The 15,987-nt window shown below is 42.6% G+C and overlaps 1 protein-coding gene across 1 annotated transcript in view; it reads right to left on the bottom strand.

Moving 5' to 3' along the window:
- GLG1 (golgi glycoprotein 1) overlaps positions 1-14,594 on the bottom strand; it is a 280,281-nt gene extending 265,687 nt beyond the window's left edge. The window contains exon 1 of the mRNA XM_029608896.1: positions 14,252-14,594. Coding sequence (XP_029464756.1) covers positions 14,252-14,575 — 324 coding nt within the window. The 5' untranslated portion in view covers positions 14,576-14,594. The remainder of the gene's footprint in view (positions 1-14,251) is intronic.
- Positions 14,595-15,987: the final 1,393 nt, after the last annotated feature.

A 15,987-nucleotide genomic window follows, 5' to 3' on the forward strand; every position in this document is an offset into this window, starting at 1 on the left:
GAGTCCCTCAAGAGGTCGCAAGAAGGGGCACACAAAGGGAAGGGGGGGGAGCCCCTTTGTCGCGCTGCCTTCAGCGGCACACTGGTCCCTTTAACCAGTCGGGTAGTGGGCAGAGCAGGGAGTCCCGTGCTGCAGAGGGGTTCCAGGCAGCAAGTCCATGCAACGCATGTTAGGGCTCCTGTGCTGGTAGAGGCAAAAACCAAAAATCCCTCCAGCAACATGCTGGTCCCTAGCTGGTCGCCCAGATGACGTTTATCATTTTATTCTTTTTTTCCTGAAAAGCGTCTTTGTTTTGTTTCCTACCATCTGGTCCTGTTTATCTCCCTTTGCTTTCACTACCCCAATCCTTTGCCCATTGCAACTTTCTTGGTACAGATACCACTCCTTTCATCCATTTCTCCAATACTCTGTTGCCTTCTGCTCCCTTCCTGCCATCAGCAGGGTCAAGGGTACAGTGTCCACGAGTCAACATGGGGAGGGGGGGGGGATGGGAGACATGCTAACTTTTCACCAGTCCTTCAGTCTTACCTTTACATTTCCCTGCCCACACCTCAGTCTTCTTTCTCCCCTTATTCCTTTCTATCCCCCTTTTCAAAATACCATCACCTTACTCTCCCCTCCACATCCCACTTCAGGATCCTTACCTTCCTGCTTCTAACCCTTCCTCCCCAGCTAAAGCCTTCAGTTCCCCTGAAAAAAAAAAAAAAATCCATGCTTAGAATGATAATATAGACTCCCGATAGCACCTTCTGGGTAACTTACAGTAAAATCTTCAAGCAGATAAATACATCCATATATCCTTCTCTCACACAATTTACAGCATACCGGGTTTATTTCCTATTTAGAACATCAAACACCACTTTTCTAACTAAGCAGCAAGCAGAAATATACAGAATCAGCAGCAGAAGATGTCCATCTTACAGGGCTCGAAGAATACTGCCAGACTGTAGGTAGCACCAGCCTAGATATAGGCGGAGTTTGGTTTTGTAAACTTCTGTCTCCATCTGCTAGAGGGGGGGCAAAACCAAGGAGTCTGGACTGATCCTGGTACGTACAGGGAACACCACTTTTCTAACTAAGCAGCAAGCAGAAATATACAGAATCAGCAGCAGAAGATGTCAGTCTTACAGGGCTCCTGCTCAGCAAGCTTTGGAGTTTATGCCATTCATGGAATAGTTTTACTGCATTTGGCTGTCATGATGATTCATTACGGTTGTACGCTATAACCCTACTACACTTGATTATGGACCAGATTAGACCAAGTACAGCAGTTTTCAACAGGACTGGAGAAACCCCAGTTGCCAGAATGTCTAGAATCTGGGGCACCTTGACAAGCCCAGGCCAGAGTAAAAACTGAGGCGGCTGGAAGGAGAGAAGCGGAAGGCGGCTGAATGAAAAAATCCGTGAAAACAAAAAAGGATCTAAAAATTAAAGAGCAAAAAATAAAAAGCCACACATTATAGATATTTTAGCTTCACTCCTCAAAACTCTGGCTAGCACCCTAGCTCCCACAAAGTGTTTACACTTCCAATTCTCACACAATCTTTCCAGCTTCAGGATTAACTTTTCCAGTATTTGTGCTGGGGAAGGGGGGCACTTTTTTTTTTTTTTTTTAAACAAGCTTCAGATCCCTGAATTTCTTCTGGTCTCTAATGTTTTCCTCCATCCCCCCCCCCCCCCCCCCCCCAAGGCCTACTTCAGCATTTCAAGTTTCTGAACACTGTGGTATTCCATACCTTCTCAGCTTGGAGTTACAATCTTTCAGTTACTGCTTAGTGAAAACTGCTTAGCTATCCCCGCCCTGCCATAACACTGGACAATTCCCAACCTGAGTACTGCTATAATCAAAAGCAGCTAGAACAAACAATCTCCACTGAGTTCCAAGGAGATTAAACTAAACTAGTAAACAAAGCAAATTATAAGCTACTGAAGAATAGACACATTCATGAAATAAGCATTTTGTTTATATGAAGTGACAGTAGTGTAGAAAATGGAAAGAGCCACTGAACAAATACTTCTGAAAAAAAAAAAAAAGTGTACAGCACTAAAATGTTGGACACCTTAAATGGGAAAGATACAAGTAAAGTCCGCGGGAGAGCGGACCCTTAGCGTGGCCTTAGTGTGACCCTTAGCGTGGCTCCTGGCGCGCGATTCAGTATTTAAATTAGGCCCGGCGGTAAAAACGGGCAAAAGGAGGCACTAGGGACACTAGCGCCTCCTTTTTGACAGGAGCGGCGGCTGTCCGGGTTTGACAGCAGACGCTCAATTTTGCCGGCGTCCAGTTTCCGAGCCCATGGCTGTCAGCGGGCTCGAGAACAGACGCCGGCAAAATTGAGCGTCTGCTGTCAAACCCGGACAGCCGCCGCTCCTGTCAAAAAGGAGGCGCTAGTGTCCCTAGTGCCTCCTTTTGCCCGTTTTTACCGCCGGGCCTAATTTAAATACTGAATCGCGCGCCCGGAGCCACGCTAAGGGTCACACTAAGGCCACGCTAAGGGTCCGCTCTCCCGCGGACTTTACTGTATCGGCCTGGTAACGTTGAAACGCTTCCAAGATTTATAATAGAGGAAATGAGTGCTAGTGATCAGACGGTATGGTGTGATAAAGCGGCTAAGAGATAAATCATACAAAAATCAAAATCCTGGATTTCAGAAATACAGACTTAGTTAAAATTGGGGGAAGTACACCGAGGAGGAGCTAGAAGGCTGGGAGAAGATGGGAACACTGGCTAAATTAAAAGGAACAAAGGCCACAAATATTTATATAAAATAAGTGAAAAGGAAAAGGAAACCATATGGACCTCTAAAAAGGTGGCTGAAAAAAAAAAAATAAGAGCAAAAAAACAGCATTCAAAAAAACACAAAAGGAACACAAACAGGGTCACAGGGAACACTATCTGGTGAAGCTGAAAGACGAATAAAGAAATCAGCATGGCAAAAGCGCAAATAGAAGAAATGATTGCCAATGAGGTAAAGCAAGGTAACAAAACATTTTTCAAATATAATCAGAGAAAGGAGGGAGGCCAGAGGTGGTATTGTAAGCATGAAAGGAGATAGAGGAGGAAAAAGCAGAAACATTAAACACTTCATGTTAGTGTTTACCAAAGACAAGTGTGGGGAAGGACCAGTCCTGGTTGATAAGAGCACAGATGGGAATGGAGTACAGATACCCACTCTGTTTACGGAAGAGAGTGTATGGAAAGTGCTATTTATTTTAAATATCTGTTACCCACCCTTCCATGGTTCAGGGTGGGGTACAAGCATTATATGCATAAACATCATGAAACAATAAGAACAACCAAATGGTCAACAATAAAATAAGTGGGAGTGGAAAAGCCATGGGGCTAGATGAGACAGTGCAATTTTTTTAAATCCAATAGATTTCAAGATTGAGACAGCATGGTTTTACCAGAGCTAAATCTTGACAAAACTGATTTCTTTAATTGAAGAGAGTTGGATCAAGGGGGAGCACTAGATGTAGTGTACTTGGATTTCAGCAAGGCCTTTGACATAATTCCACACAGAAGGCTTATAAATTATGCACCCTTGGTATAGATCCTAGAGTGAGTGAGTGACTGGGTGATGACAAAGGGTAGTGGTAAATTACGTTTCCTCTAGGAGGGGGTTGTTACTAGCAATGTGCCTAAGGGATCGATATTTGGACTGGTTCTTGTCAACGTTTTGTGAACAACATAATCAGGAGTGTAGGGTGACTGTTGAAGTTGGTGGTGCATCAGAAAACTTGCTGCTGCCATGTTACCAATCCTGTGAGCTGCCTCCCCAGCATATCATCAATGAAGACCAGGCCAAAAATATCTATTAACATGCTAATATGAGCAACACTGAGCTGGCCCTTTGATGATGTCAGGCTGAGGGAGGCATTTCAGAGTGTTGGCAGCCCAGAGCAGGAACAGAGCTTTTCTTTATTGGTAAGTGGTGCTGGCACTTAGGAACAACTCAAGGCACTCTGCTGTCTGAAGGGAGGGATGGGATAGGATGAGATGCCTCCTCCCCCACCCCCCTCTCCCCGGCAGCAGCCCCTGCTAAGGTATCCAAAAGGGATACACTCTCCAAGAGACAGGCCCACACCAACTCACCATACAAAAAAAAAAAAAAAATTCTGATTCTAGAGTCACTTCACTAACAGCCACACAAACATCTTTCACTGCCAGAAACTTTTCAAAGTAACACAAAATCCTTTAAAAAAAAAAAAAAAAAAAAAGACATTCAGGGAGGAGGATGTGTTATCACTGAGGCCTTCGGACACCTAACCAAGAGCTCTTCTCCTCACTGGGTTAACTACATCAGTATCTCAAGCAACACTGAATGGATTTCCTCCTACTTTACCAGACTGGTTTGTGACAACTTGCAGATGTCTGTTAAATGGAAAATCTATTTCTGAAAATTTTCATATCAAAAATTGGATAGGGGCCAGATGGCCATGTAGTAGAAGATGGCAGAGAACGAAGGCACAGACTCTGATCCAGGTCAGGAAGACACCTTGCCTTCTCAGGACTCTGAACTACCCACAGGCACTGAATTTCGCAACTGGTTCCGTGACCAATGCCAAGATATTAAAAATTATAAAAAGGAAATTATGGACCTAATGGGTGACATGAAAAAGGAGCTGAGATGGGCCGGTGACTTTATGATTTCAAGACCGCCAGTGAATCCCAGGCTGTGGAGATTCGCCGATTGCAAAGTGACTACAAGTAGTTACAAAATGAGCATAGCACACTATCAGCTAAGATCAAGGATCTGGAAAACAGATCACGCCAGGCGAATTTGAGGCCCTGGAATCCCTGGACTGTACGGCAGTAGTGACAGATCTATTAGGGAGTTTTGATCTAGAGGCTTCCTCAGAGCTCGGCCTCCACGCCACAAGCCCACATTAACATCAAGAGGGCCCATTGTGCTCTAGGTTCCAAACTAGTAAACCGGTCACACAATATCATATAGTGTGCTTCCATGACTACACTCTCAAGGAAAGAATAATTACTCAAGCACAAAAACTATCGCATGTACAGTGGGAAGGCCATGAAATTTTTATTTTTGCTGACCTTTCACCCATCACGCTCCGGAAACGACATGAGGCCTATCACCAACACTCTTCACAAGGAGAACCTCAGATATCACTGGCTCCATCCGTTCGGGCTCATCTCACTATGTGCAATCTCCAGCAGAAGCTGCTTTGATCTTGCAAGAAGCTGGTTACATGGTGCAGGCTAACGTCTGGCAGCTTCCAAATGTGGTTCAACAGAAGGACAAAGCGCCACATTAGCAGGCATCTCCAGAGAAACTCCGAAGGAACCATTCCCAATACAGAAAATACCTGGATTTTGATGCATTTGCTTTGCTCAACATTTCACATTTTCAGGTTCATCATCCATGTAAATGGTTGGGCTTTTTATTGCCTGAGATATTCTCAGATTCTGATTCATAGCCAGTTTCTACAATGGCTTTTCTTTAAATGATATTGCCACTCTGAACTGGCTAATGGTTTTCCATTTTAGCAGCCCGGTGACTTGGGAGTCTGGGGATTTCTATGGCTACTCCTCCTACCTTTTGTATGGAACTGCAATGTTTTTTAGATGGTACCACATGGAGAGGGGGAGGGGAAGGGGTAGGGGTTAAAGGTTGGTGAGAGATTAGTAAGGGGGGTATTTTTGAATGGAGTCTACAAGGGGGAGAATGACCATGATCATAATTTCAGAAATTTGGGTTTAGATGTGCATACAAATAGGGGATCCTGATTAACAGTCCTCAAGTTCTACACCACATCATGACATCCTTTAAAATTTTATTGTTAAATGTTAAAGGGCTCAATTCCCATCACAAAAGGTGGCTTTTATTTTCTGATTTAAATAGAATGCAGGTCTCAACAACACTGGTATAAGATATACACTTAAAAAGCAAATATGAATGCTTACTGCATTCAGAACTGTATCATTCTCAATTCTGGGTGGTGTGCTCTAGCACAGCCAAATATACAGATGTAGGGATCTTTTTTAGAAAGGATTTTAAGTTTTGAACTCGTCTCCTGCTAAAAAGATCTTAATGGCAGGTTTCTCCTTCTGGTGATAATAGTGGGGGTGAGAAACACACACTTGTAAGCCTGTAATACTCCCAATACGAAACGGGGTCCTTTTTTCCCTGCTTTGGGAGCGATTATTTCCACACAATCTGAGGGCCATTTACTGATAGCAGATCATTGCAAATATCACAATAAACCCTACTCTGGGTTTTGGCTTGGCCTCCTCCAATGATAGTGTTCTATTTAGGGCATTTATGTCCCAGGGTAACCTGGTTGATGTCTAGAGATCTCGTTACCCTAAATCTAGAAACTATTCTTATTTCTCCAAAGTTCATAAGTCATATTCTCGAACTGATTTACTGTTTTTAGATAAGGGGCTTATAAATAGATTCTCAGCCGTAGATATAGAACCAATCACCTGGTCAGATCTCGCAACCATAAGGATGACCCTGGTTTTTCATGATTATGAAAAGGGCCAACTTTTCTGGAAGCTTAATGATGAGACATATGTGGAACAACTTCGGGCTGATATCCAGGAATACTTAGATCTCAATGATTCAGGAGATTTGTCCCTTGTAGTCATTTGGGAGTGCTTAAAAGCAGTCACAAGGGGTAAACTGATAGCTAAGGCCTCCTATGTTAAAAAGATGATGGAGAAGGCATATAGCTCAATTGGAACAAATTCATAAGGGTATGCCTTCCCAAGCCTGTCGTAGCCAACTGGAGCTTTGCGGAACAAAGTTGGCCAAGTTTGAATCTGCTAAGATTGCTCATCAATTAGAATTGGTTCAACATACTATGAAGGTGGTAAAAAAGCGGGCAAACTGCTAGCTAATAAATGAAAAGCAAAACGACTGCAAAACAATGTAGTGAAACTCAAGGATGAGCAAGGTAAAATGCTGACAGCTAACAAGGCCATCTACCAGAGATTCTTAAGATTTTATTCATATAAAGCTAATACCTCCATTGACTCGGATACGGTAGACCAATTCCTAGCTGAAGTTTCTATTCCTGTACTTGCAGAAGCTCAACAGCTTCAATTAGAAAAAGATCTCTCAGTTGGGAGTTTCTATGGCGATAAAACAGTTAAAAATTGGCAAATCATCGGGCCTGGATGGCTTTACAGCACTTCCAAACGGATTACATTCAGGTATCGTAGGTATTTCTCTATCCCCAGAGGGCTTACAATCTAAGTTTTTGTACTTGAGGCAATGGAGGGTAAAGTGACTTGCCCAAGGTCACAAGGAGTAACAATGGGATTTGAATCTGGCTTCCCTGGTTCGTAGCCTGCTACTTTAACCACTGTATTACTGCTAGATCTAACCCAGCAAATGCAGTTATTTTTAAAGATAAAGATCATCATGAAGATTATATCCTAATCTTTTTCAAAAATATGAACACTGTCTCACTTGCTCACAGACCTGCCACCAATTATTGCATCCAAGCGATGAGCACAGTGCAACCAACTCCATCTTTTGGCTGACCAAATCTCTGTGGCTATGCACAGTTAGCCAGTCAGGGGAGGGACAAGGAGGCATTTTTAAGCAGAAAGGTTTAACTTGCTAACTTCTAAAGTTAGCCAAATAAAATGTATGCAGCAATTTTCATTACCTTGGAGTCCATTTTCAAACTTTTAATACTCAACACTTAAGGAAAAAGAAGTTTAAAAATAAAAGAGACACAGAAATGATGGTGGGTCTTACTCTGAACTGCTCCCAGAGGCACTCGTATAGCCCCTATCCCAATGGAGGCTTCCAGCACAAAAACATCCTCAGTCAAAGCTCTGATGAGTTCAATGAATGTAGAAACGAATACTATTTTAGTATAAGATGCACCCCCACACCAGTGCTACAAAGTCCAGTCTCGTCTAGGCTCTGAGAACAGGAGAAACAGAAACCCAGAGGCAAGTTTAAAATTTCTGCACCAAGGACACAAGTCAAAACTAAACACATATAACCGGCCACGGATTCTAGTGAAACGTTCATTTACTGAGTCTCTACAGTACAATCCTAGCCTTTGCCATCTTTAGATATGAGAAACCCAGATGTTACATTCAAGACTTATCCAGAAAAAAAAAATGCAAGTGCAAAGGGTTAAATTGCTTCATTTCAAACGTTTCTATTTAAATAATTTTGTACTTTCAAAATTACAGCTTCAGTAGCCTTGTTTTCCATGTCCACCGCGATTAACAGAGTTATGTATCCTCATGCCTTGCACAAGAGATACATAAAAGACAGCTGGTGAAGCTTAATTTAACTCAATTTAAAAAGGGACACAAACTCACAGTAGGCTAATTATTAACTGAACACAAGGGCTTGTTCACATCACAGTCTGTTTGTCCCACTCAATTTCAAATTGTACTTTTTGAAACAGAAAACCTATTTGCATGTACAATGAAGCTTTATGAGGTTGAGTGACAGAAATTAGAGAAAGGTAAGCAGTAATCATGCAAAATACTGAACATAAATCCCAGGACACCACCCATGAGGAGGAACAGTACACCCAATTCAGAATGCAAAGTACTACCACTGATCAAACACATCCAAAGAGAGACTGTCAAACAAGCATTCAGCACCAATAAGAGAACTGCCCTCTTGTCACTTCACAGCATTAACAGTAAAAATAGTCATGGGGGGGGGGGGGGTGTTATTCTTCACATATTCTGTTTTAAGAAGCTGAATACCTCAAAGATGGTTTTCACAGTAAAATGACAGTATTTAAAAAAACAAACAAAAAACATACAAATTGGGCCATCTAGTCCACCCAATTAAGATTATTCCACTTGGGATACAAGAGCACATAAAGTCTCGTTTTCAACTCAACATTAACTTTCTCCTCTTTGCCCTCCCCACCAAATTTCTTATCTTTTACCTGACCTGGCAATCCTTTTCCTACCACTGCTTTCCATATGCACCTCAAGCATAGCCAGAATCCACCAAAGTACTGGCAGCCCACGTCAGGCCTTGTCATCTTACAAGAACAAAGCTAAATCCAACACCCAGATCCCTTACCATGTCTTATTACTAGGGATCTTTGGTTTCAATATTTATTTTTCCTGGGGGGGGGGTGAAGACAGTGGAAAAATTACTGTTATAACAAACAGGAGAAAAAAAAAATCAGTGGAAGTCATTTTTCCCTCTGTTTTTGTTATAACTGATATTACCAGGAAAAAAAAAACCCAAAACCTCAAAACCTAGGTCTATACTAATTACCAAGTTTTCTAATCCACACAACCACTAAAACCAGCAAAGTCACTGTCCAAAACATCCATCCTCCTCACACTTACTCAAGTTTGAGTTTGACCATGGTCAGTCCATGCACTTTACTTCAATACAATCATACCACTGGTTCTTGGAGCTGCAATCACCACTCTACATCCTACACCTTGGATATCCACATAATAAGCACCATTAAGTTATCCTTCCACCATCCCTTCAGTTTTTTGGCAAATAAGGATCCTGTGTTTGTTCCATAGCATTTTGAATTCAGTTACTGTTTCAGCTTCCACTACCCTCCACCTTTTTTATTTTAATTCAAAACAGTCTTTGTGATGAGCATCCTGCATCACTTTATGTTCTTATAACCACATGAAGAGTAGCATTAAAGTCAAAATACCAGAAATATTGTATAAAACTACTGCATAGCAAAAGGGTACAAGAATAAAACATTAAGCTCTTGGAATATTAAGTTTCATTTCTACAAGAACAAAACCTGTAAAAGTACCTTATAGGTACACCTGGCCAGAACCTACATCACTAAACATCTGTACGTATTTTTATGATTTAATGTAACCAAAACTTTATGGCACCTGTTAGAATGTACTAAAGTACACTTATTCCAAACTTATGTGCCTACATGTAAACCATTGCGATGGTTTATATAACTTAGTGACGGTATAGAAAAGACTGTAAATAAAGATATAGTTACACAGATTTTAGGTCTAAAATTTTGCTAAACAAAACACTAGTACTCTCCAAATACTGACTAAGCTGTGTAAACCTCAAGAATCCCGTGTCGTGACTAGCCTTCTGCGGAGCGCAGAATTTGCACAGAATTTCCCCCCCCCCCCGCACAGAATTGACATTTTCTGCGCAGAAAATAGCAGAGGAGACCCCAGCATTCTGGAAACGAAGCACGTGAAGACAAAGCCTGCGTGTACCGCGAGACGCGCTCCGTTTGCAGCGAAGATGAAGGCCCGGGCACACCGTTCGCGGTGAAAATGGAAGGCCCCCCGGTGTGCCACGAACGGAGTGTGCTCCGCTCACAGCAAAGATAAAAGACCCCGGTGAGAGAGAATGTGTGAGAGAGAGAGCAGAGGAGAGGGATGATGCTTGACTGTGGGTTTCAAAGAGAGGGAGCCTATATGAGGAGATTGTGAAGGAGTGTGTGTGTGAGAGAGAGATTGGGAGCTCATGTGTATGAAAAAGGAATTGTGTGTATGTGAGGGTGCTGGCCTGTGTGAAGGGATTGTGTATGTGTGAGACAGAGCCTGGGTGAAGGGGTTCATGAGAGAGAGACATAGGTAGCCTGTGTGAGGATGTATGTGTGAGAGAAAGGGAGCTTGTGTGTATGCGTGTGTGAGAGAGAGAGAGAGAGAGAGAGAGAGAGTGAGGGAGCCTGTATGAGGGTGTGTGCATGTGTACTAGAGAGAGGGAGCATGTGTGTGAGAGAGGGAGGGACAAAGGGGGCCTGTTTGAGGGGCAGTACTGAGAACGGGGTCAAACTCTGGGACTGGCAATAGAGTGGAAGGGGTTGAGCCTAGAGGTGGAGGGGAGAGATACTGGCAGGTGGAGGAGTTGGGGCCTGAGAGGGCAAAGTGGCCAGGGGAACAGGGAGAGCAAGTGGAAGGGACATTCTTACAGTGAATTTCTAAAGAAATTCTGCTCAAAATATTTAAAATTCTGCATCTTTAAGTAATAACTTTTCTCTGGATTAATTTAAAATGTGATTATTTAAAGACTGTCATGTAAATTGTGTTATTTTGACCAATATAAAGTTTGCTGAATTTTGCAGAATTTTAAGTTTTTGTGCACAGAATTCCCCCAGGAGTAGCCAGCAGCCTATAGCTGACATGGCCTCAGCCACTGGCGCCATATAGCAGAGGTGCAGCAGCTTCCTCACAATGCCCTTTGGGATGAACAGTTCCGCTGCCCTGGGGAGAAAAGCTTGCTGATAGTATCCCCATCCCCTTGGGGACATCCTTTGGATTGGGGGGGGGGGGGGGGGTGCATGCAAATCGAGGCAGTCATCCTGGGCTCCTTGCTTTGGTGAGCCCTATTGGACAACAGAAGGCTGCCCTTAGCAGCAGGATTGTAGGAGCACTTGATTTGTTAATTGTTTAAGAGGTGGAGCAGCATAGACTGTGCAGGCCAAAAGGAAGAGAAGCCTAGGCAGAGCTGCATCAATATGCATGGCCAAAAGGAGGTGATGGAAGAAAGGAGCAAGAAGCAAAGCAGCACTGTTGCCACTTCTAAGAGGAGGGAGGGAGTATATGAGAATGAGCATGTGTAACTGAGCATCTAAGTGTGAGAGAGAAAGTATGCCAGGCTGTGTGACAGCATCTGTGAGTAAGCAAGTGTGAGATTGAGCATGTTTGTGTGAACGGGGATGAGAGAGCAGAAAGTTTGTGCATAACAAGTTCTACCACCTCCCCCACAATCCATAATTCACAACAATTGCAGGGTGACTGGAATCAAAAGGTTCCCAGGTATGGAAAATGGGGGATTTTTTTTTATATGAGGTTTAAATTATTAGATGTTCTATTTCTCAGCTGTTTTGAAATTTATTCTTTTTACTTGTACAGTTTTACTGTTATTAATGGTTTATGTTTGATGTTTTATTAGAGATGGTAATGTTTTTGATTTTTCCATTGCACTTCATTCTCAGTCTTGCTTGTTGTGCTTTCCATTTCAGTTTTTGTCTGGACATTTCTATTTGCTTTAAGGTTTCTTTATTCTACATTTAGTAAGGGTTTGTCTGTGTTGAACAAGCATGACTGAAATGAGTTATTCTGCTAGTGTGTAGTTTGTGTAGGGATTTATAGCAGCTTGGTTTGCTCTGTTTTCCCAATAGGTGGTGTTGGTGTTTTAGGGCCTGGTGACCTTTGACCTATAAGTGTGACATTTGTGTCTACTTATAGATTGTAATAGTGAGGGTTTTATCTTAATTTCAAGTGTAACACATTAAATTGAATCTTCTAGTTTATGGTGTCATATGATTACTCAGGGTGAAAGTGCACTTTTACTTGGCCATAGGTGCCAATGGGCCTGGCTACTGCTCTGGGAATCCCAATAGGCCATCACCCCAGGTTCCTACTATATCAAACAGGCAGATGCAGAAAGATGCATTCAGCTGCACACACCTTTCTGCCTGCATTTGAACATGCATTTTCTGTGCGCAAAAAACTTATCGCTACTGCAGTAAGGAGTTTTGCACACAGAAAATGTGTTCCTAAATGGGAGTACAGCTTAATAGCATCACATGGAAATCCCATGCAAATCTGGCATTAGGAAGCACCACCCCATCCAGAGAGACTGCTTTTGGCCAGCATCTTTAACACTGGAAACTTACCTCTAATTCTGACCCAAGAATTAAGTTTCCAGCACTAATATGATGGCACTTAAATACCTACAGTACCTACATGTAATCAGCTTTGAAGTGCCAACAAGCAGAATATAAACCAAATAAAATTAAAAAAAAATAAACCACTTTAAAAAAAAAAATAGATGTTTTTAAACTTTCCACAGATAAGTACTGACCTGTCAGGGTAAGGCAGCTGGCACCACTTATCCAGCTATCTGGCAGAGTAACAGCTGCCAGATAGCCAGATAAGTACAGACATCCATCTATTTGGTGCAGTTTGCCACTACTTAACCAGATAGCTGTTATTCTGCCAGACAGCCGGATAAGTGGCAGCAGCTGCTAAATCTGCCAGATAAATCAGTATTTGGCTAAGTGGCAGCTGCTGCCACTTACTCTGAGCCAATCTGTCTATCAGAAACGGCCCCCCCCTCCAAACTTATAGGCAGCCTGCACTTTTTAACTCCCAATGCATTAGCATATCATTATTTTGCTGCATCAGGAGTTAGAAAAACTTAATCTGAGTGCATAGTCTTTTAATGCCCAGATTGCTGCATTGGCCTGAAAATGCAATAAGATAGTACAATTTTTTTGTATTTGTTAATCTTTATTGCCAAACAAAAATAAAACAATCAGTACACCTAATGGAGCATTTAAGGTATTTTATACATTTAGTTGAATGAAGTTTGCAATCAACATGTGTTATTTAAAATATCTGCATTTTTTGTTGGATTCAAAGACTGAAGTCAAATTACTAATCACTGGATTAAATTTCTTTTACAGCACCAGTATTTAAAAAAAAAATTTAAGTTGTATTTTGCCACTGTATTCTTCCCCAAAATTGAATAAAAGATAATACAAACACTAAATTCATCAATATGCTTGTTTACAGAAGGCATTTTCTCAATGTTAGTTCAGCTTCCAACATTTATAACAAATTTCCAGGTCCAATCCAATTAAAATTCTGAAATTTCTATTACCCAGCACTTTTCAAATGTTAAAGTAGAATCTATTGCTTAGGAATCGTGAGTTGGCATGTATCCTTTATAGACAAAACACGGTGGGTGGGGGGGAGAAACTTTAGCAAATCATATTTTTAGTTTACTTTATCAGGGCTCCCTGAGAATAATCCGAACTAAATAACTATGAAGGCTTCATACTCCAGAGTGTACAAGAAAGGTGAAAAGCTAGGTCAGTACTTCCAAAACCTATCCTGGTAATCCCATAGCCAGGTATGTTTTCACCATATGGACGATAAATATGCAGGAGTAAAGTTTACATATGCTATATGCAAATTTATCTCATGCATATTCACTAGCCATATACTGAAAACCTACTGGTTGTGGGGTCCTCAGGTCAGGAAGTACATGCATCTCCCACTACAAATCCTGATCCCATTCTTCTCCACTTCCTACATTTACAACAGTTCCTTTTCATCCCTCTAACACATTCCCATTCTCCTAAAGCTTCCGTTCCTCCCTTCGATCGCCTATTCCTTAACTGAAGCTCACCATTAACTATGTCCCCCTCCCCCCCCGATATCTCGGTCTTATCTCCTCCACCAGTCTCAGTCTCCCCTCCCCCTTTCAGTGTCTATTCAAATCGTCCCTTCCACCCACCTCCCGTCCCCCCCGGCTCTCACCTCGCGCACGTCCTGCAGACACTCCAGCACAGCCAGGTTGTTGTTCCAGATGTGCTTGGAGCAGACGCGAATCACGTCCTCCTTGCAGGCCTCTTCCTCAACCAGCTTCCAGCCTCCAAGACGCCGGGGCTGCGACTGCTGCTGCGGAGGCTGCCCCTGTCCTAGCCCCAGCCCTAGTCCAGCTCCGACCGCAGGACCCACAGCCCCGTTCCCGTTCGTGTTCACTAGCTGCGCTGAGCCGGCTGAGACCAGCAGCCACAAGACGATCGAAGCTACCGACAACAGCAGGAGCTGCGGCATCTTTACACGTCCACAGGCAGACATCTTGGAACTAGTGAATGACGTAGTGACGCAACACGTATTTAAATGAGGAGCCCATTGGCGTAGGAAAGCGGCGGCGTTCATGGCAGCAGAGGGAAGCAGGGACAGTCTGACACGCCTAAGATGGTGGCCTCACCGGAAGCATCACCTCTATCAAAGCATAAGAGCATATATAGGAAAGATGTAACTAAGGGCTCCTTCGACAGAGCTTCCATGTCTGGTTAGGAATTTATGAGCATTGTGCAGATTTTTTCCAATTTGTTTGTTCTGCCACTCCCAAGATGGCGACAGGAACAAGTCGCTGCTCCCTGTGACCTCCGAGCTCGTTTGCATAGCCAGTGTTTAAGATGTATCCGTCTTCTTCTTGTATTTGTAACGGGCAGCAGTGTAATTAAGTATATTTTCAATTTAAATAACCAAGCCAAATCCTTGCTAAATGCATCTGTTGGGAATGAGAGAGTAAGGTATACTGACACAATATTTATGACATCATTTATTAATGTGACATTATGGTAATATATGTTATTTACAGAAAGTTATTTACATACCACATGATTGCATATGCCATCCAGCACCCTTCGTGTCATCAGCCTTGTATCGAGGAGTCATCAGGTCAGCAAAGGCGAGAAGGGGGTTTTCAGTGTCCAGCACTCTATACGTCTATAGAGGCAATATCTCCTACTCCCACTGGACACTGGAAAGTCCAGCTCTTTTATACCATGCCGTAAACAAGTGTGCGTACGAGAGAGAAATGATTGATCACTATCCCCCCATGTTATGTGTCAACAGTTGCTACTGCCCACTCGGACTCATCTTGTCCTTGGCATGTAGGGGTTGATCAGACCGCCTTATTCCTGACAGGGAGCCAGAAAGCTGAGCTGCACCACCTATTTAATAAGAACATGTTTATCCTACACTCCACCCTTGATCAATCATTCTCCAATGCAGGCACCACTGCATACGAAGCCACTGTAGTGGTATATTTACTTTGACGTGCTATTTTATGCACTCGATAGGTAAGATAACAAGTACACACTAGGCACAGGAGGCATACACACATTACAATAAGGATAGGATGAAAAATCCAATTCAGAGTCAATGTAGCAGTAGAGGAACATCCGAAAAACACATCCCACCAAGAATGAGAGGTGTCTTTTATCAATTGTTGTTGTAAATGTAGTAGGCGTTCCTTGGCAAAGTCCGCTCGAAGCAGAGCACCAGTCACAGCAATGTCCACATGTCTCAGGGTCTGTTTCAACGAATCTGAGGTATTCAATACCGTTTGCAGTTTAGTCATATCCAACAATGGTGTCTTAAAGAATGATAAGTCCAACTTTACCCCCAATTGCACATCAGCGATGTCCATTGGTGGTAAATAATATTGTCGAGAACCAAAAGTAAACCAAGTAACATTA

The sequence above is a fragment of the Rhinatrema bivittatum genome, chromosome 7 (assembly GCF_901001135.1).
Source record: "Rhinatrema bivittatum chromosome 7, aRhiBiv1.1, whole genome shotgun sequence".
Lineage (NCBI taxonomy): Eukaryota > Metazoa > Chordata > Amphibia > Gymnophiona > Rhinatrematidae > Rhinatrema > Rhinatrema bivittatum.